General features: G+C 42.0%; 1 protein-coding gene across 6 annotated transcripts in view; it reads right to left on the bottom strand.

The window, feature by feature from the left end:
* Positions 1-21,348, bottom strand: part of TBC1D1 (TBC1 domain family member 1) — a 246,739-nt gene that overhangs the window by 101,272 nt on the left and 124,119 nt on the right. For all 6 annotated transcript variants that reach the window (XM_033213957.1, XM_033213953.1, XM_033213956.1 and 3 more), the window contains 4 exons: positions 19,615-19,719; positions 18,593-18,725; positions 12,266-12,357; positions 3,859-3,969 (listed from right to left, as the gene is read on the bottom strand). In XM_033213957.1, coding sequence (XP_033069848.1) covers positions 3,859-3,969; positions 12,266-12,357; positions 18,593-18,725; positions 19,615-19,719 — 441 coding nt within the window. The remainder of the gene's footprint in view (positions 1-3,858; positions 3,970-12,265; positions 12,358-18,592; positions 18,726-19,614; positions 19,720-21,348) is intronic.

Genomic DNA, 21,348 nt, shown 5'->3' with positions numbered 1-21,348 from the left:
CAGCTCAGAAAGAGAATGGAGAAAGAAACTCTTGACATTAATACCACAGAACAAAAAGGAACAAACTACCCATACAAGCAACTGATCCATGCAACAATGTAGCATAACGTTTCTGATGAGTCTCAGAAACGTTATGCTAAGTGGAAGGAGCCAGAACTCAAAAGAGTATCATGCCATTTATAAGAAATTCTAGAACTGGCAAAACTAATCTAAGGTGAAAAAAATCAAAACAGTGGTTGCCTGGGAGAAGGGGTAGTGAGGACTGACTAGAAGAGGAATACAGGGCTACTTTCTGGTAGGATGAAAATTTTTTTTTCTTTTTTTTTTTTTTGAGACAGAATCTCTGTCACCCAGGCTGGAATGCAGTGGCGCGATCTTGGTTCACTGCAACCTCCGCTCCCCGGGTTCACACCATTCTCCTGCCTCAGCCTCCCGAGTAGCTGGGACTACAGGCGCCTGCCACCACGCCTGGCTAATTTTTGTATTTGTAGTGGAGACGGGGTTTCACCGTGTTAAGCCAGGATGGTCTTGATCTCCTGACCTCCTGATCCGCCCGGCTCGGCCTCCCAAAGTGCTGGGATTACAGGCGTGAGCCACCGCGTGCGGCAGGATGAAAATATTCTATATCTTGATAGTGGTTTGAGCTACCTGAATGTAGCAGCAGTCGTCAAAACTCAACAAATAGTACACTTAAGATTTGCATAACCTACCATATGTAAATTTCATCTCCCCTAAATTGGAAACAAACACTAAATTCTAGTTAATGATATGCATACTGAAGTGTTTAGGGATGAAGGGTATTGATATCACTTAATTTGAAAGGCATGCAAAAATAAGGTGGACTTAATAGATAGATATATGATAAACCAAATTAACAAAATGTTTAAAACTGTAAAATCTGGATGGTGGGTATATGAGTGCTCACAGTATAATTCTTTCAACTTTTCTATATGTTTGAAATTTTTCATAATAAAATGTCACAAAAAAAAGAAAGAAAATATTATCTGCTACAAAACAGACCCAAGGAAGTCAGTAAGTAGTTATATAGCATTAAATTTTGTTAAGCTCCTTTAAAAAAAAAATAATTAAGATAAAGTACTTAGACGTCAGACAAAGTGGCTCCACTACTCACTAACTAACTGCTTGACTGCTCTTCCCCATTTCCTCATCTATACAATGGGTATTTTACCACCTACCTCCAAAAACCTGTAGAATGAATGGAGTCATTTACGTAAGGAATGAGAACTCTATCTGGCACTTGGTAAACATTCAGTAAGTGACAGCTGATTTCATACTAATTTTTGTACCACCTCTGTGAATACAGGTGGAAACGATAAGTCCACTGACTAAAACGTGACAGCCTCTAACTTAATGTGTAAGTCTTGCCCAAACTGAACCCTGTTCTATAAGATCAAAAGACTCATTCAGGGTTTTTTCTATTTCGCAACTCCTCTGACAGTTACCCAGCACTATTCTTTTGGTCTTTGAAAAGCACATATGGCCTCCCTGCCGACCCTGAGCACTGAGAGGAGTGCTCGCTGTCCTCTGTCCACTTTTGAAGTCCTGTGGCCAGAGAAGTTCTTTGTCAAAGTCATGATCCTACCACGGTCTAGGTCACATCTTCCCACATTTTCAAAAGCTTTAGAAATTTTTAGGTGCAACAAGAAGGTAATGAAATCCATGTGGCTAAACTGATAGCAGAAAACATGCAAAGGATCTATCGGTGAACCTTAAGACTGTGCCTAACGGGTCTATAAAGCAGTTGCTGCTCTGAGAAGCCCACTCCTCAGAGCCCATGAGAGTGTCCAGCCTGGAGTACACCAACCTCATCGCGGGATTAGGGCAGCTTCTTTATAGATGAAGACACAAGCCTTCTGGGTCATGATGTTTAGAAACCCCTAGTAAAAGTGTTGCACAGACGCCAGTTCTGCTTGTAAGGCTCAGTCACTTCTACACTGAACTCTTATACTTTGGGGGGAGGGGGACATTAAACACATTTCTCTATTGGATGATCTATGCTCAAACCGTAAAAATATTATCCTGGTCCATAAAAATGAGTCTGCAGTTAGGTCAAAACTTTCCATTCACCACAAATGCTCAAAATGTTCAGTAAAAGAAGACTTTCTATCCACCGTAAATGCTTCATTCCCCTTTCTAGCAGCTATAAATTACTCCAAAATCATCAATTTTCTGTTGGAACACGTCAGACTGACTCAGATAAAAGATAGTCAGAACAGGGAAAAAAATCAGTGGCACAAGAGGGGAAAAAGGGAGTGGAAAAGAGAAAAGAAACAAGTGAAAAATGAACTCGAGAATTAACTGAAAACAGACTGTGTGGTCCATCCAAAAGTGAACAGGAGAGACACAGAACTTGAATGCTATCTTAAGGGTACAGGCTGGGAAGGGAGGAATGGCTACAAATCAAGACCAAAAGTCAAAAATAAAAAAAACACAGGTCATATACTCATGTTAGAGTCACTGCTAAAGGACCCCATGGCTAGCCAATGAGATTAGAAACCATGGCTGACACTGTACACCAGCCCAAGGGTTCAGGGAAGGCATGTGTTTGCCTAAGCCATCGGAAGGTAGAAACCTAATGAGGAGATTTGCTAAGTGTACACCCCATGAAAACTGCACACTTGGTTTAGGGTCCAGACACAAAGGCTGCCATGGGACAGGGCACACCGCTGAGCACAGAAGTGTCTTTGGAACACGCATGCGGGGGGTGTTCAAAAAGAAAAGGGGACACACTTTTGGGAAACTGAGAAACTTGTACAACCTTCACTGATTTTTCCCTAGATTTTTGGCCAACAAGTAACTTTAGCAAACATAAAGCGTGTATGTTTTGAAGCTATTAATGGTTCATTACGAATGGACTCACACGGAGTCCAAAAGACAAAGAAAACGGTCTATGGTACCACATAACATAGGGACTCCCAAACGGGAAGATCTTCCAAGGGAGAGATCTGCAGAGAGCCTCAGCTTCTACCTTGAGACCCCACAAGGAGAAAAGTTAAATAATGCTGTAGACAGTGGAGGAGGGGAGGGAGACTCTGTACTTCCATCATGCAAAATGGAATTAATCCAAGTTCTAACCTGGAGAGCACATAAGTCAGGCTTGCCAACGTTGTAGCTGATTTGTGACCTAGCATTTCTATCACAAAGGACGGGCCGGGCGCGGTGGCTCAAGCCTGTAATCCCAGCACTTTGGGAGGCCGAGACGGGCGGATCACGAGGTCAGGAGATCGAGACCATCCTGGCTAACATGGTGAAACCCCGTCTCTACTAAAAATACAAAAAAAAAAACTAGCCAGGCGACGTGGCGGGCGCCTGTAGTCCCAGCTACTCGGGAGGCTGAGGCAGGAGAATGGCGTGAACCCGGGAGGCGGAGCTTGCAGTGAGCTGAGATCCGGCCACTGCACTCCAGCCTGGGCTGCAGAGCGAGACTCCGTCTCAAACAAAAAAAAAAAAAACAAAGGACGTTCAGGTACTTTTTGTAATTCCAAAAGCAGCCATGCAATGTCCGTCCAGGTTTACAGAGAAGAAAGGCGAGGTGACAGACCAGCTGCCTGCAAGCCAAGCAGCTCATCTTGGTGGCATCCACTCTTACACTCAATTCTTGCTGCTCTAAGCCAGTCCTCTTATTAGAGCAACTGTTCCAACTCTGCTATGGTGCAGGCAGAAACTTTTCCTATCTTCTCAAGCATGCATAATCTAACACCCCCAAATTCCCCCTCTATGTGCAACAAAGGAAAATAAAACAGAGAGACAAAAAGAGGTATCAGAGTTTCAGAAAATCCTCAAAACGTTGTGTACACAGAGACTTGGCAACAATTACAAGAGACAAAAATGCCATACCTGCTTCATCTCGCCAATATGGATGTGTTCTTTCTGTTTCTCTTCATATAAACATCTCAGAAAAGAAATAATCAATTCATTCTCTCGCTGCTCATTTCTTGGTCTTAATTTCTTTAAAACAAAAATCAGAAACAGGATTTTTAATGGTCAACAACATTGCTAAGCCGTCTCTTTTTAAACGCTAACAGCTTCCCTTCACTAAACTAGTGCTTTTATTCAGTCATCTCACTAGGGGGCACCAATGATCCTAAAAGTAGAGGTAATTTTTAAAAAGGAACAGTGGAGCCAGAGGGTCAGATTCAGCTTGTGATCTCTGCTGTCCTCCTATCTAAAATGAATCCTTAATATCAGATAGAGACAGAGTCAAAATGTTTAACAAATAAATAGTTCTTAAAACATGAGAAAAAACACAAAATCCATGTAAATACCCAGTGGTCAGGGACCATAATGACCAAACATTGACAAACCCTTAGGGAACGGGCAAGGAAAACAGCAACGGGATTCAATGTCATAATTTCCTATGTCGAATGTGTTCACCATGAAGCACTCTGTGGAATCCCCATGGGGCACGTCCTTCCATACAAGATTTCATGGCATGTACTACATTTCTTTCCTCTTTCTTTAAAAAAAAATTATCTACACCTTTTAACTTTTAGAAAGGGTCGTGGCACAGCACACTGGACCAAAGTCAGGACATGTAGGTTCTGGCTGCTGCCTAGAAGTGTGACCGAAGCCAAGCCCCTTAATCCTAGCTTCCCTGTCTGCTGAAGTGAGGATGGTGCGCAGAGGAAACTCCATGGTCTCCTCCTGCTCCCAAATGCCTTGGATTTGAAATGCCAGAGTGCATTTTTTAGAAGTCCACCTAATTTAATGTATTATTTTATCTGTATATAAACAAAGTAAAATGAATTGCTTTGGGATACACAAAGTTTTTAGTCTATAAATTTTGAAAATACATCTTTTTTTATATTGACAAATATCCATTGCCCGTTCCTCCTCTCTCCCTACTCCAAACTTCCAGCCTGTTCTTTAAAACAAATTCAGTGACATAAATGGATCGACTACACAAGGATCTGAGTCTGGGTCAACACCACTCTTGGTCACTTCTTCCCCAGATAACTAAGAAAGCGACTTTACCCTGCACGTCTAACCCAGACTTTCTGGCAGTCCTTTCTTAAAGAAACCCAGTCCTTTCTTAATGAAAAAGATAAAAGGTAAGTTTTTCTTGTCACGTAAGGAAAAGATAGTTAATGATTAGAAGGGTTTGTTTCCATCGAGGACTTCCTGTTCTTTCAGATTTCGGACTGAGATATTAAATATTTTAGAGGTTAAAGCGGACACTCTCAACCTGGACTCCAGGCCATGAACCTCAATATTATAAAATTTTACAAGTTACATGCAACAAGTGGATTTCTCTAGAGAAAGTGGGCATTAGATTCTCAAAAAGGAAAGTGGCAGTAATGCCACAATCCCAACTTCACACTGCTAGATCAAAGAGTTATGGATACACTAAGTCCAAATGTCCACAAAACAACAAGAACTCCCATTTGTGGTTGGTGGGGATGCAAAACAGTACAGCCACTTTGGAAAACAGGCCGGCAGTTTCTTGGAAAACTAAACACATTCTGACCACATGACCCAGTAACTGTACTCCTTGGTGTTTACCCAAATGAGCTGAAAACTTACATTCACACAAAAACCTACGATCTCATGTTTACAGCATCTTTATTCACAATCATCAAAACTTGGAAGCAACTAAGATGGGCATCAATTGGCAAATGTAAAGAAACTGTAGTGCATCCATAAAACTCAATATTATTCAGCAATGAGAAATGAGCTATCAAGCCATAAAGAGACATGGAAGAACCTTAAGTGCATATTGCTAAGCAAAAATAGCCAGTCTGAAAAGCTACTGTGTGATTCCAACCACATGACATGCTGGAAAAGGCAAAACTATGGACAGAGCAAAATGATCAAGGATTAGGGAGGAGGTGGGAGAACAGGCAGAGCATGGGGATTTTTAGGGCAGTGAAACTATTCTGTATGATACCATAATGATGGGCACATGACATTAAGCATCTGTCACAACCCACAGAATATAGAACACCAACAGTGAACCCAAATGTAAGCCATGAACTTTAGTTAATATTAATGTACAAATATTGGCTCATCAATTATAATGAATGAACCCTCAGTAATGCAAGATATGTTAAAAATCGGAGAAACTGTGGGGTGGGGGACAGTGAAAGCTAATATGGAAACTCTGTACTTTTCACCCAATTTTCCTGTAAACCTAAAACTGCTCTAAAAAAAATTAAGTCTAGTTAAAAAAAAAGGTCCAGGGAAGCGAACAGGAATTATGAGAGGCCTCTGAGCAGGTACAAGCGCCTGACGGTTGGCCCACTCTTTGTTCTCCTGTGTCTTTAATTAAACCTTCCAGCTATCCCCACAAGAAAATGTATATTGTGCTTGGAGAAATTCTTCATCATCATCTATTTCAAAATATTTTAAAAAGCTAATCATATAGTAGAGGAGAAGTATTAATGTATTTTTCCCCTCAAAATACACTTTAAAAAACTATTCAAATAGGAAGGAAATTAGACCACAACTAGGAACATTATACTACCATAGTTGTTTTTCATTAAAAACTGATTAAGAATCAGAGACTGCATCCTGGAACTTGTTAAACATCATAGAGAAGTCACTAAAGCAGAGAAACGTTTATGGTGTTATACACGATCAAGAAACAAATCTTTCCTTAATGTAATTCTGAAATACAATTAGTGAGGTGTCATCTCCCTAAAATCTCACATGCAACTTCACCATCCTCAATAGTGGCAAATCATTATTATTATTTTATTTATTTTTTTTTTTGAGACAGAGTCTTGCTCTGTCGCCTAGGCTAAATGAAGTGCAGTGGTGCAATCTCAGCTCACTGCAAGCTCCACCTCCCGGGTTCATGCCATTTTCCTGCCTCAGCCTCCCAAGTAGCTGGGACGACAGGTGCCCGCCACCACCCCCCGTCTAATTTTTTGTATTTTTAGTAGAGATGGGGTTTCACCGTGTTAGCCAGGATGGTCTCGATCTCCTGACCTCATGATCCACTCACCTCGGCCTCCCAAAGTGCTGGGATTACAGGCATGAGCCACCGCGCCCGGCTAAATCATTATTTCTTAAAGGTGATTTAACTTTATGAACATTCATTAGTCAGAGAGACAAGTCTTAGGAAAATAATGGGGAATCAAATTGGGTAACATCACTTTGCCATCAAAAATTACTTGCTTGTTCAAAATTAAACTATGGTGTCAGAAGTCAGGATGATGGTTACCTTGAGGCAGACACAAAACAGGACTATGAGGCAATGGAAATGCCCCATTTCTTCTTTTTTTTTTTTTTTGAGACGGAGTCTCGCGCTGTCACCCAGGCTGGAGTGCAGTGGCCGGATCTCAGCTCACTGCAAGCTCCGCCTCCCAGGTTCACGCCATTCTCCTGCCTCAGCCTCCCGAGTAGCTGGGACTACAGGCGCCGCCACCTCGCCCGGCTAGTTTTTTGTAGTTTTTAGTAGAGACGGGGTTTCACCGTGTTAGCCAGGATGGTCTCGATCTCCTGACCTCGCGATCCGCCCGTCTCGGCCTCCCAAAGTGCTAGGATTACAGGCTTGAGCCACCGCGCTCGGCCGGAAATGCCCCATTTCTTTCTTTTTTGGGGGAGACAGAGTCTCGCTCTTTCCCCCAGGCTGGAGTGCAGTGGCACAATCTTGGCTCACTGCAACCTCCGCCTCCCAAGTTCAAGCGACTGTCATGCCTCAGCCTCCCGAGTAACTGAGACTACAGGCATGCACCACCATGCCTAGCTAATTTTTGTATTTGCAGTAGAGACAGGGTTTCGCCATGTTGGCCAGGCTGGTCTTGACCTCTTGACCTCGGGTGATCCACCCGCCTTGACCTCCCAAAGTGCTGGGATTACAGGTGTGAGCCAGAAATGCTCCATTTCTTAATCTTGACACTGGCTGCACAGTTGTATTTACCTTATAAAAATTCACTGAATTACACATCTTTGATTTGTGTGCTTTTCTATCTGTATGTTATACTTCAATTTATAAAAGAATATTACAAAACAATTAATTGCCTGTTAAAAGTAACAAAACTAAGTTAGTTACATGTTTCTTAACCTTTAAGAGGCTTATAAATTATCATAAAGGAAATTCAGAAATAAACTGCCAGCTGGGCAAGGGGGCATGTACCCTGCAGTCCCAGCTACTGAGGAAACTGAGGTAGGAGGATTGCTTGAGCCCAGGAGTTCGCAACTGAAATGTGCTCTGATCACACCCTAGAATAACCACTGTACTCCAGCCTGGGTAACATAGTGAGCCCCTTTCTCTTACAAAAAAATCAATCAATCAATCAATCAATTTCCAACACTGATTAATGCATCCCAGACTGTTGAGAAAGCCCATGGTCTCCTAAGGGAACTACTTAAAAAGACAACACTCACGTGGACACTACAGTCTACCATCTTTCAAAAAATTATAATCACATTTTGTAAGAAATCATTTTAAAACCATGGAAAATCCAACTAACCTGATATATATTCTTCAGAAAGTAAAAAGAGTCTCTTCTGACCATTAACCTTTAACTTGTGAAGTCATGTCACTTAATGAGTTATCAATGTCTATTGAGTACAAATCCACTTGATTTATCTAATCAGTATTTAATTAAGTCATTCCCTGAAACACACTCATATAGATTAGGAGAATTAGACTTTGAGATATTTTATTTACTAGCCCCACATTGGCTTCTCAGCAATTCTTATCCTGAGATGATCAATTTGGATTCAATATATTCGCCCAGTAACAGAGCATCATGGGGTCATCCTCACATATGCCTCGCTAGGTATGTTTGAAATGAAACATTTCAGAAAGTTCATAAATAAAAAGACAGCTTTGCAGTGTAGTTTGCCCACATGACTGCCTGGCACCAAGTTCTCAGAGTGCTCAAAATCAGCCTGTTTAGAGCAGAGATAATCTCCAGCATCGTTTACACAGTTATCAGTGATTTCTTTATAGCTGTTAGAGTTCCATTTTTTAAATTAAATATTCATTTACATGATCCTTGAATATGGTATGTTTTAATAACTAAGTAATCATATACCATTAATTTCAATGGTAATTACATTTCCGTTATGAAAATTTGCACATGGAGGACTTTTTCAGAAACAAATTCCCCTGCAGGAAAGACTAAACAAAGGAAAATATTTACCATTCTATTTATAAGAAGACTCCGGAAACTGCAAAGTCACCTTTTTCCTTACAACCTTTTTGAAATGTATTATTTTCAAGCACATTAGCCAGCACTGCTGTCTAAAACGAAACCAATGACTTGGTTTATAAAATGTTTTATAAAACCAAGAATGGTCATTGAGGACATAACTCAACAAGACCATCTAACAAGCCTCTAGAACAAAAGATTCATGGGCAAATCTGTACCACTCAAGGAACAGTCACACTCACAGTGATGGAAGACAAGGCGAGAGCTGGCTTTTCAAAGCTGGTGAACAATACAACTTCCCTTTGGTGTCTGGAGCAACTAAACAATTACAGAGACCTCCAGAACAACACAAAGGGGCCTCAGGATATTAACTGAATGCTCTTTTTTTAAAGCAAATCTTAGTCAGAACCTACTCTGTTCTGAAGTGTCTTTGCCATGATGTACTCAGTGCCTAAAAGCCCGCATGAGTCACAGAGAGCCTTGGAATCATGCCCATTGGGAACATCTTATTGCTGTGGAAGAATACTTTGTGTATTACCTCTACTGATTCATCACACTGTTTTAGGGAGAGCTACGTGGTGCTGTCTAAAAGAAAACCCACATTATGAAAGGGAAGTTCCTCTTCTATGCTTGCTAGAAAGATGGTTTCGTGGCCGGGTGCGGTGGCTCACACCTGTAATCCCAGCACTTTGGGAGGCCGAGGCGGGCGGATCACGAGGTCAGGAGATTGAGACCATCCTGGCTAACACGGTGAAACCCCATCTCCACTAAAAATACAAAAAATTAGCCGAGCGTGGTGGCAGGTGCCTGTAGTCCCAGCTACTCGGGAGGCTGAGACGGTAGAATGGCATGAACCCAGGAGGCGGAGCTTGCAGTGAGCCGAGATTATGCGACTGCGCTCCGGCCTGGGCGACAGAGCAAGATTCAGTCTCAAAAAAAAAAAAAGAAAAGAAAGATGGTTTCTTAAAGTGACTGGACAGCTCTAGAACAGTAAGCGAGCCAGCATTAGATGAAAAAGGCCCCCCGCTTGAATTGTAAATGCATTAACAATCAGAAGCGTATTGTCCCTTTTTGAATTCCAAATGCAAATCACATTATATTTGTCTAAGAGTATTGTGTACTTAGAACTCTAAAGATCTTTTAAGAAAAAACAAAGTAGCATGTCTCAAGTTTCTTGATTCAAAAGAAAACAAGAAAATGTAAAGACAGGTGAAAATTGTGAAAATTACCCTCTAGGCTATTTGAAACATGAAAAAACATCTTTCTATGCTCTCTTCCTACAGCATACGCCAATTCTACTGTAGAAGGAGAACAAGGGAATAAGACAAGACCTCTAACATGTGATTAAAATGAGAAAGATGGCCAGGCGTGGTGGCTCACGCCTGTAATCCCAGCACTTTGGGAGGCTGAGGAGGGCGGATCACAAGGACAAGAGTTAAAGACCAGCCTGGCCAATATGGTGAAACCCTGTCTCTACTAAAAATATAAAAATTAGCAGAGTGTGGTGGTAGTAGGTGCCTGAAATCTCAGCTACTTGAAATGCCAAGGCAGGAGAATCACTTGAATCTGGGAAGCGGAGGTTGCAGTGAGCCAAGATTGCACCATTGCACTCTGGCTCTGGGTGACAGAGTGAGACTCTGCCTCAAAAAAAAGAGAGAGAGAGAGACAATCCTTTCATTTTTTTACACTAACAGAAAGCAGATCGTGGATCCTAGTATAGTATTTTCCCAGTGAGGAGGGAAAAGCACTTAAACCCACCCAGTTGCTAGCTGTCTTGTTTTGTTTAATGGCTCCTCTATTTGCAGAACCTGCTGCCTGCCCCGCAAAAGGAGGTATTTATTATTTGTTTTGATATGCTTCCCTCCCTAAAAAGGTGCCAGGGAGCCATCGAAAATGGCCCTCAGCTAAAGCACACATGAAATTTTGGATGACCTCATTAAAGATTCATAATGAACAGGCTACAGGCATGCCAGCACACACAGCATGGTCTCCCCGAGATACATTGCATCTAAATGCAAGGGCAAGAGCTAGCTTCCAAGTTTACTGCAGAAAGCTGATGAGCTTGAATTTTGTTTTGTTTTTGTAGGTTTGATATATTATCGGGTTCCAAGTAGACAGCATGACCTAAATTTATTTTCAAAAATGAAAAGAAAAAATGGTGTGAGGGGAAAGAAGGAACAATTCTGTTCAAGTTCATGTACCAAACGTTGTCTCATTCGACTGCCACACTTAGGGCTGAAATTCTAAGCAGGAAGGGGCGGGCAGAGGTTTCCCAGGGAACAGATGAGTGCATGTGGACCAGAGGCCAGACCTTCTGTCTCCCAGGCCAAGGCGCTTTCCATTTTATAATTTCCTCTCTCTTATTCTAACATTTGTTTAAGGAAGAAGCTTGCCTGTTTCAGTTAGTTTTACCATCTAAGCTAAGGCCTGATGGGAATCTGTAATTCTGACCTGGACCCTCTATGGGACTGTGAAAGCTTAAGCCAAGCATGTCCAACATGTGGCCCAGGACAGCTCTCAATGTAGTCCAACACAAATTCATAAACGCTTTTAAAACATTATGAGATGTTGGGCCTGGCGCGGTGGCTCACATCTGTAATCCTAGCACTTCGGGAGGCCAAGGCGGGCGGATCACGAGGTCAGGAATTCAAGACCAGCCTGACCAACATGGTGAAAGCCTGTCTCTACTAAAAACACAAAAATTAGCCAGGCGTGGTGGCGCGCCTGTAGTCCCAGCTACTCAGGAAGCTGATGCAGGAGAGTCACTTGAACCTGGGAGGCAGAGATCGCCGTGAGCCCAGATCGTGCCATTGCACTCCAGCCTGGGCAACAGAGCAAGACTCTGTCAAACAAACAAATAAACAAACACCATTGATATTTTTTTTCTTTTTGCGGTTTTTTTTTTTTTTTTTAAGCTCATCAGCTATCGTTAGTGTCTTTTATGTGTGGTCCAGGACAATCCTTCTTTTCCAATGTGGCCCAGAGAAGCCAAAAGACTGGACACCCCAGAAACCAAGACGAACTCAAGGCACCTTACCCCAGGCTGGTACAACACTGGTTTGCTATTTTGTACACATTGCAGTTCCCAGGTAAGCTGCCTGCCTTTTCTTTCCTTCTAGAAATTAGTAACTGTACTGTACCTGAACCTCTTCAAAAATAGTCGCCTGCTCCTGATTGGTTAATGTTGTCAGGTGCTTTTGCAGTTCTAGTTTTGTTTTGGAAGAATTCATTCCTATTAAGAGAAAAAAAAAAAGAGGCATGAAAAAACTCTATGCAAAAGTTGTGAGATAGGGAGTTAACCTCTTCCACACACATCCCCTTCACATTCTCTTCCACTTCAGACTTTCAAGGTTTTATGGGAAAAAAAAAAAAATCTTATTTATTTTTTGACATGGAATCCCACTCTGTCACCCAGGCTGGATAGCAGTGGTGCAATCACGGCTCACTGAAGCCTCGACCTCCCAGGCTCAAGCAATCCTTCCACTTCAGCCTCCACAGTACCTGGGACTACAGGTACATGCCACCATGCCTGGCTAATTTTTGTATTTTTAGTAGAGACGAGGTTTCGCCATGTTACCCAGGCTGGTCTTGATCTCCTGAGCTCAAGCAATACGCCCACCTCAGCCTCCTAAAGTGCTGGGATTACAGGCGTGAGCCACTATGCTTGGCGTGGAAATTTTCATCGAAAATAGTCTTGCTGTTATCTTTGTCATCATCTTCTAAATGAGCTCTGATGCGCTGGACACTGTATAACAGGCATTAAGCTTGCACCATTTAATTCTCAAAACAATCTGATGAAGAGGATGCTATTACCCCCAGTTTACAGCTAAGAACACTAAGACGCAGAGAGCTCACGTCATTTCCACAGACCATTAATTTGGACTCTACTTCAGGATTGTGTGGCTTCAAATTACTTTCTCCCTGTTAAAATACCTCACATAATCAGAAACTTCTCCTCAGAAAATGATACATTCTTGTGTTGATATGTAAACCTGACAACTTTTTCTTTTTTCTTTTTTTATTATTATACTTTAAGTTCTAGGGTACATGTGCATAACGTGCAGGTTTGTTACATATGTATACTTGTGCCATGTTGGTGTGCTGCACCCATCAACTCGTCAGCACCCATCAATTCGTCATTTATATCAAAACCTGACAACTTTTTCTTAGGGAAAAACAACTCCTATTCTGTTGGAAAACTGACGCACATTTCTCTTGCATGCCAGGTTCCCATCACAGAAAACTGATGCATGTGGCTCACAATTTTTCTTACACCACCACATGCTTATTAATAACTTAATGAACATTACGTTTAATTAATGTTACAAAGGGTTTTGAGGAAAAGTTATAAAAATAAAGTCATTACATAATTTTAGTACCCATTAGAACCTGATATTTCAAGAAGTTCCTTCCCCACACAAATACAGCTCAGAGCCCGCACTGCCTTTTCTCGGTGTCCAGAGATAAACGTCACACATGATGAGAAGGTTGATAATGAAAGAATATGCTGACCCAACTGCCATGAAAAGAAAAAAACTGCACAGGTTATTTTTCTTCCAAGAGCAGCTCTCACCTCGCCCACCTGGCACTGTCTTCTCATCCTACCAGGGTGGCCCTGAGGCAGAGGCCTGACCAAGGCTCTGGGCTGGAGAACAGCGTGTAAGGCACCTACTTCACTACGGATGGCCAGGAGGGAAATCTGCTGGGCCAGGCGCTTGTCTGTAAGGACTTGGAAACCATGCCTTCATTTTACAGATGGTTTTGCTGATGCCCAGAGAAGCCAGGCGACTTGTGAAAGGCCAGGAGGCCCATCAGCAGCCAAGTCTGCCCAAAGCCACGGCTCCTCCCCTCCCACGGCAGCTGAGGCAGAGCCCACAACCTCTCAGTAGAGTGGGACTGTGGCAGAGGTGGCTGCCCTATCACACTGTTACAGCCATCTCTGCTTCCAGAAAGACATTCTTTTTCCCCTTTTTTTTAACTCAAGAAAACCCTGAGGCCACCATAGAAATAATATTTAAGTGACTGCCAAGCCATTTCACTTAACACTTTATGTGCATTATTTCATTTCACCCTAAAATGAATACTAGAAATGGGCCTTTTTTTTTTTTTTAAAGTAATCCCAATGCCCACGGAAGAAACTTGAGGCACATCGAAGTCAAGTATTTTGTCGAAGGTCATCAGCTAAGTAAGTTGCCTCCAGCAACCAAACCCTTAACTGCTCCACTGCCCTCCCTGACTAGCAGAGCCAAGTCGCCTGACACTCAGGTGGCTGCAATACAAGAGTAAGCTCAGAGGTGTGTTAAAGTGCAGGAAGGACGGTGCCTTCGTCAAAGTGCAATGCAGTCACTCTTTCAGCAAGCTGTCAGGTCACACGAAGCTAGGGAAATAGACAAGGCTTTACCGTATCAACTACTTAAATGCTGACACGAAACAGAGTTAAGATTTATGAATCAAATAAGCGCTAAGTCATCATGCACTAAAAATCTCCCCCACATATGGAGGACATCTCTGACAGTCAAAGTATCATATTTTGGAAAAATGATACTGTTTCATGAAACAATCAGATGTGGGGAATAAAAGAATAAATGCCAAGGCCTAAGACAAGTCAGACTAACTCAACACTCTGCCAATCTCAGGTGAAATCACGAAATGCAGCCTAGTCATCGCTTCGGCAGCTGTGAAGCAATTCTCTGAGCAGTTTCACCCTGTCTGCAGGATGCCTAACTCATGAGGTCCTTCCGGCCCCATCTCTAAACAGCCAGCCCACCTAAGTGCGAGCTCCTCCCCCAGGGATTCTCACACAGCTAGCGCCGCCTGGGTGGTTTCTGTACACCCAATGAAAGCACCCTTCAGTTCCACACTGAACGCATCTCCTCAGAGAGGCCAAGGTGATGCCAAAATGGCTTATGGAGGGGAATGGGAAGCAAGGACCGAAGCAGAAAAAGGTAACCAGCATCAAGGGAGTTTCCAAACTACAACCCCTCCCGGCTCCTCTGGTCAGTGAGGCCGCCTCCCTGGCGGTGCAGAAACGGCCCTTGTTAGAGGGAGCGGTGATGAATGACTGTGTTTTACTGAAGGAAAATTTGCTCTGAGAGCAAAAGAAAATCTCAGTTCAACTCATTTTTTTAATGAAAGCATAATTCAGTCTAGTAATTCCCAAAATGCTCCTCTTTTAAAATAAGCAAAATACTATATAAATACCACTGAGTTTTATATGGTTCAAATACAGAACTGGGTAGATCTGCACTTCTGATGTGTTGCATGTTAGAGCAGAGTACAGCGCAATCAACATGAACAGCGTTACTGATTCTATTTTGTAGATTCTGGGGGATGAGTTGACTACACTTACTAAGAAAACACACTCTTTAAGTCTTTGGCCACATCACTAGTCCTCTCCACAGTTTTACAGAGTTATTGATCAGACCATATAACTTCCTGCTAGAACTACTCTTACACCAATATACAATGAGTTTTAATAAGCCACTTCATTCTACTTATTAGGAATACAACAACAAAAAGCAAGGAACCGTAAAACTGTTTATGTAATAACTAGCACTTCTTCTAATAATGTGCCCTCTACACTTTTAGAAATGAGTTCCGTCATGTAGGTAAAACATACCCCCACCAGACTTCTAATTGTACTATTTAAGAATGTTCTGGCGTTAGTAGAGTTTTGTGCCTTAGTTGGATTTTATCAGGTGAAAGATGGATCAAATGATTAATTCCAAAACAACGGCAGCAAAATCTACCCTGATCAAACTTTTGAGCTGTAACTTTCTGAAAGCTAAGCCAGACCAAAGAAAGATTTATCAAGGGGAGCGCTGGAAGCATTCCAGTTCCTGCAGATCGTGATCTGCTTTATCTTCAAGGCCAAAGTCATTGCTGGCTTTTTAATAAGCTCTTAAGGGGCATTTCTGTCATCGTTTACCTTATCTTGACAACCACTAAGGAAAGAGTTAGTGATCCTCTTGGTTGGGAACCCTCGTTAAAGCAAACGTTTTCTTGTTCTCAGATATATTTTGTGTAATGTCAGCAAATAGTAACAACATGGAAAACACATTAATCATGTTTCTTCATTTTAAAGAGCACTGTAATGCCACAAATGACCCTTCCCAGACCTTAAGATGTCAACTGTTAATTTATCTTATTTAAAAAGGGAAACAGATACCACTTCACATCTATCTGGACGGCTTTCATCAAAAACAAAACAAAACAAAAACAGAAAGTAGCAAATTTTGAAAGGACGTAAAAGAACTGGGGTCCTTACCCATTGCCAGTGGGATTGTAAAATGGTGTGGCCACTGTGAAACAATACGGCAGTTCCTCAAAAAAATTAAACATAAAACCACCACATACCCTAGCAGCTTCATTTCCGGATATATATCCAAAAGAATTGAAAGCAGGAACTTCAACAGGTATTTGCACATCAGCATTCACAGCAGCATTATTCATACGACAGTCAAAAGGTGGAAGGACCCCAAATGTCCATGGACGAGTAAATGGATCAACAAAACGTGCTACACGCTTTTGGAATGGAATACTATTCAGCCTTAAAAAGGCATGAAATTCAGACAACGCTACGGTACACATGAATCTGGAAAACATTATGCTAAGTGAAATAAACCAGAAACAAGAAGATAAATATTTTATGACTTTGCTTATATGAAGTTACCTAGAAACAGAACGGATGTTGCCAGAGGTTGAGAAAGAGCAGAGCTGGCATTTAATGAGTTTCAGTTCTGGAAGATGAAAAAGTTCTGGAGATGCTGGTGATGAGGACTGCATAACAATGTGAATGGACTTAATGCCACGGAAGGGTATACTTACAAAAAGGTTACAATGGTAAATTTTGTGTTACATATATTTTTACTATAATTTTTTTAAAAAGGAAAATTGGATCTAAATAGCAATGTTGTCCTTACAAAATTATAGCTTATAATAAACATTCCTTTTTTTTTTTTTTTTTTTTTTGAGACATCTCGCTCTGTCACCTAGGCTGGGAGTGCAGTGGCACAATCTCAGCTCACTGCAACCTCTGTCTCCCGGGCTCAAACGATTCTCCTGCCTCAGCCTCCCAAGTAGCTGGAATTACAGGCACACACCACCATGCCCAGCTAATTTCTGTATTTTCAGTAGAGACGGGGTTTCACCACGTTGCCCAGGCTGGTCTTGAACTCCTGACCTCAGGTGATCCACCCGCCTCGGCCTCCCAAAGTGCAGGGATTACAGGTGTATAATACACATTCTCCAAACATGAGAAATGATCAAATTTTTGTTTTCTTTTCACAATAACATGGGTTGTTTAAGTCATGTGACCTCCACAAGTCCCAAAAAAAATTTTAGAAATCCTCCCATAAACAGAACAAAAACACAAAACCAAGAACAGAGAGGTGAAAACTCCTTCACCTTCCAGATGCCCTCAGATAAACATATTACCACTCCCTTTCACTGTCACCTGGTTCTGTCCTCTCCCCTGGCCCCTCCCTGCAGTCCCAGAGACAGAGACTCTCACTTCCTGCCTCAGGTGGACTCCCCACTCTTGTTCAAAAGGAACCCTCTCCGTTCCATTCAGATTCATTTGGCCCCTCCCGCCCCTTGGGCTCTGAATTTACTCAAACCTCTCCAGTTCTGAAAAAGGCAAAGTTAGCTGCAATCCCCAGGTCTTGCCCCAGTATGGCCTTCTCCTGGAAATGCTTGGTGGCAGGTAACAGGGCTTTACCGCCTGGGGTGAATCATGGGCTCACAATACACTAATTTATTCCTAGACATCTCTAATCCTCAATTTACTTATCTGCAATATGTGTAAAATAAATAGTCCCTTTTCCTCCCACAAATGTGGTGAGGATTAAATAGATAACAGAAAGCACCTAATATATTTTCTGGCAGATCTTATTCAATACACATTAGCTACAAATCATAACATTTATTACAGTTTCTCCCTAAGCCAGGTTTCTAGAAGTACTGTTCAACACTAATAGTCACGTTTCTTTTATTTCTTTCCATTTGCTCCTCAACTGCAACCTGTTTTGTGCTACCTCGTCTCCATTCAAACTGTACTAGCAGCGGTTACTAATGACCTTGTAATGGAGAAACGGGTACAAGTTCCTTAGTTTTTATCTTTCTAGATATCTCTGCAGTGGCCAGTATGACTAACCACTCACATAATCTTGATAAACACTAGGCAAATGGTTTGGTAACCTGTTTCCCTAACTCCTCCTCCACCTTCAGAATACCCTGGAGGGAGGTGGCAGAAGGGGGTTCTGGGTTCTTATCTTTGTATCACCAGCATCCGGCACAATTCCTGACACACAGAAGACATCCACTGCACGCTGTGAGTCCACCTACAATCACTGTGACTAACACAAGCCTCTGTTAGGCAGAATCTTCCAACAGACGAGTATCACCTAAAGTTCTCCAGGGACCTTTAACTCCCACTGTGTTCATGCTGGAAAGGGTCCCCTACTCACCCTCTATCCTCTCACAGAGCTTGTGCAGGCCCTGCAGGGGGCAGCCCTCGCACAGCTGGGCTGGCGCCTTAGCCGTCTGCTGCACTGCGGCCACCGTGAAAGCCTGTTTCAGGGTCATCATAATTTCGTCAACCTAATCAAAGAGAAGAGAAGTTGTAGCCACCAAAAAGTCAACTTGAAATCAGCTGGGCTGAGATGTCAGATAATCTATGGAAAAGACTTTTTAAGCTTTTAAGAGTTTTCTGTACTACTCTTCACAGTTTGACAGATAATAATTGGAATAACAGCTAGGATTACAGTCTGAAAATACTACAAGGATGCTCAAAGCTCTCAAAGCAGGTAAGGTAAATGATATGGTTTGGCTGTGTCCCCACTCAAATCTCATCTTGAATTGTAGCTCCCATAATTCCCACGTGTCATGGGAGGGACCCAGTGGGAGGTAACTGAATCATGGGGGTGGGTCTTTCCTGTGCTGTTCTCATGATAGTGAATAAATCTCACGAGATCTGACGGTTTTATAAAGGGCAGTTCCCCTGCACAGGCTCTCTTGCCTGCTGCCATGTAAGACGTGCCTTTGCTCCTCCTTCACCTTCCGCCATGATTGTAAGGCCTCCCTGGCCATGTGGAACTGTGTCCATTAAACCTCTTTCCTTTATAAATTACCCAGTATCAGGTATGTCTTTATTAGCAGTGTGAAAATAGACTGCTACAGTAAAAACTAAAAATACAAACTACTGAGAAAAAAGGCAAACTCCTTTGATTAGATGTCTAAAATGACACTGTAAAATGCTAGACCAGAGGGTGACACTGAGCAAGTTCTTCTGAAATAAAAAACATAAAATGCACACCCAATTAAGCTTCAGATGTGTATTAGCTACTTACTAAATAGTCATAAGTAAATAACTAAAGACAAATAATGATATGTCAATGACTATCTGGTTTTCCTAAGGACAGAAAAATCAGTGGAGCTAAAATTCCTTGTAAAGAAGGTTCCAAGGTAAGAATTGCTTGTCCTCTCTCACCAGAGCCTCATTTGTGCACTGAAACACGTAACAGACAAAATGAAAGCCGCCACCTCCAGAAGACTCCCGGCAGATAAATCCAAAGTGGTCCACATGTCTGATGCCCTGTCCAAGGGAGAGAATGAGATGTTCAGGTGTATCCAGAAGACGCACCATCATCAGAAATGCACTTCAATATTTACACAGCACAATTTTATTTTATTTTACTTTTTATTATTTTTTTGAGACGGAGTTTCACTCTTTTCGCCCAGGCTTGTGTACAATGGCGCAATCTCAGCTCACTGCAACCTCTGCCTCCAGGGTTCAAGTGATTCTCGTGCCTCAGCCTCCTGAGTAGCTGGGATTACAGGTGCCCACCACCACACCCAGCTAATTTTTGTATTTTTAGTAGATATGGTGTTTCACCATGTTGGTCTCAAACTCCTGACCTCAGGTGATCCACCCGCCTCAACCTCCCAGAGTGCTGGGATTACAGGTGTGAGCCACTGCACCTGCCTAGAGAGCACACTTTTTTTTTTTTTTTTTTTTTTTTGAGACGGAGTCTCGCTCTGTCGCCCGGGCTGGAGTGCAGTGGCCGGATCTCAGCTCACTGCAAGCTCCGCCTCCCGGGTTTACGCCATTCTCCTGCCTCAGCCTCCGGAGTAGCTGGGACTACAGGCGCCCGCCACCTCGCCCGGCTAGATTTTTTGTATTTTTTTAGTAGAGACGGAGTTTCACCGTGTTAGCCAGGATGGTCTCGATCTCCTGACCTCGTGATCCGCCCGTCTCGGCCTCCCAAAGTGCTGGGATTACAGGCTTGAGCCACCGCGCCCGGCCGAGAGCACACTTTTAAAGAGCACTAGAAAATTACTATTTTCTCTGATATTTTAAAATTGCAAAAAGTCCAAAAACATTTCAAATACAGTTGGTTTACTAGAATGTTCCTTTGATTGACCCCACAACAATAAAAAAACTAAGATCTGAAAATTCAAGTTTTCATGCTCATTTTAGTATTCGATTGTTGTTTCGTTTCAGACGTAGGTATTAAAGAATAAAAACCACTCAAAAAATCAAAGGCAGACCAGAGATTCATGACGAAACACAACTATGCACATACACACATGTAGTGCATGCATGCACACACACCCAAAGGTTAAAAAAAGATTTAAAATATATTTGTACTCCTAAAATAAATAGGTAAATATTGAAGTGAACTGGAATAAAGAAAGAGTCAAAAATTATATGCATGCAGAGTAGAGGAGCTTTTAAACATATTGGGCCAAGGCTCTACCATAGAATCATAAGAGCTATTTTTAATAAATGTTAATATGTAAACATGTTTTAAAATCATCAGCTATCAGAGTCACCTTAATACAGATAAAACATCTGCCATAAATATTAATACATCAATGTATTCTGAAAGCATCAGCACGCAGAGATGTGCGTGCTGATAGCTTAATGTTCAGGTAATCATATAAACTTTAAGCTACACTCTTTTGGAAATTATAAAGCTATCACGCGAAAATGTAAACATTTAACATTAATACTCAACAGAAACAGCAGCAAATCAGGATAAAAACTCTATGGGTAATCTTACTTTCAGGCCAAATATTTTCCAACAAATGAGCAATCATCGACATGCTTTGCCATCTCAATATTCTCCAATAGCAAGTTAAGCATAAGCTAGAGGCTATAACTTAAGGAAATATGATTTAGAAAAGCTTTTTGTCAATGGTTCCCTATTTAATCCATAAA

Source organism: Trachypithecus francoisi, unplaced genomic scaffold (genome assembly GCF_009764315.1).
Source record: "Trachypithecus francoisi isolate TF-2019V2 unplaced genomic scaffold, Tfra_2.0 Lachesis_group1, whole genome shotgun sequence".
Classification (NCBI taxonomy): domain Eukaryota; kingdom Metazoa; phylum Chordata; class Mammalia; order Primates; family Cercopithecidae; genus Trachypithecus; species Trachypithecus francoisi.
This window is presented reverse-complemented; position numbering and strand designations above follow the sequence as displayed.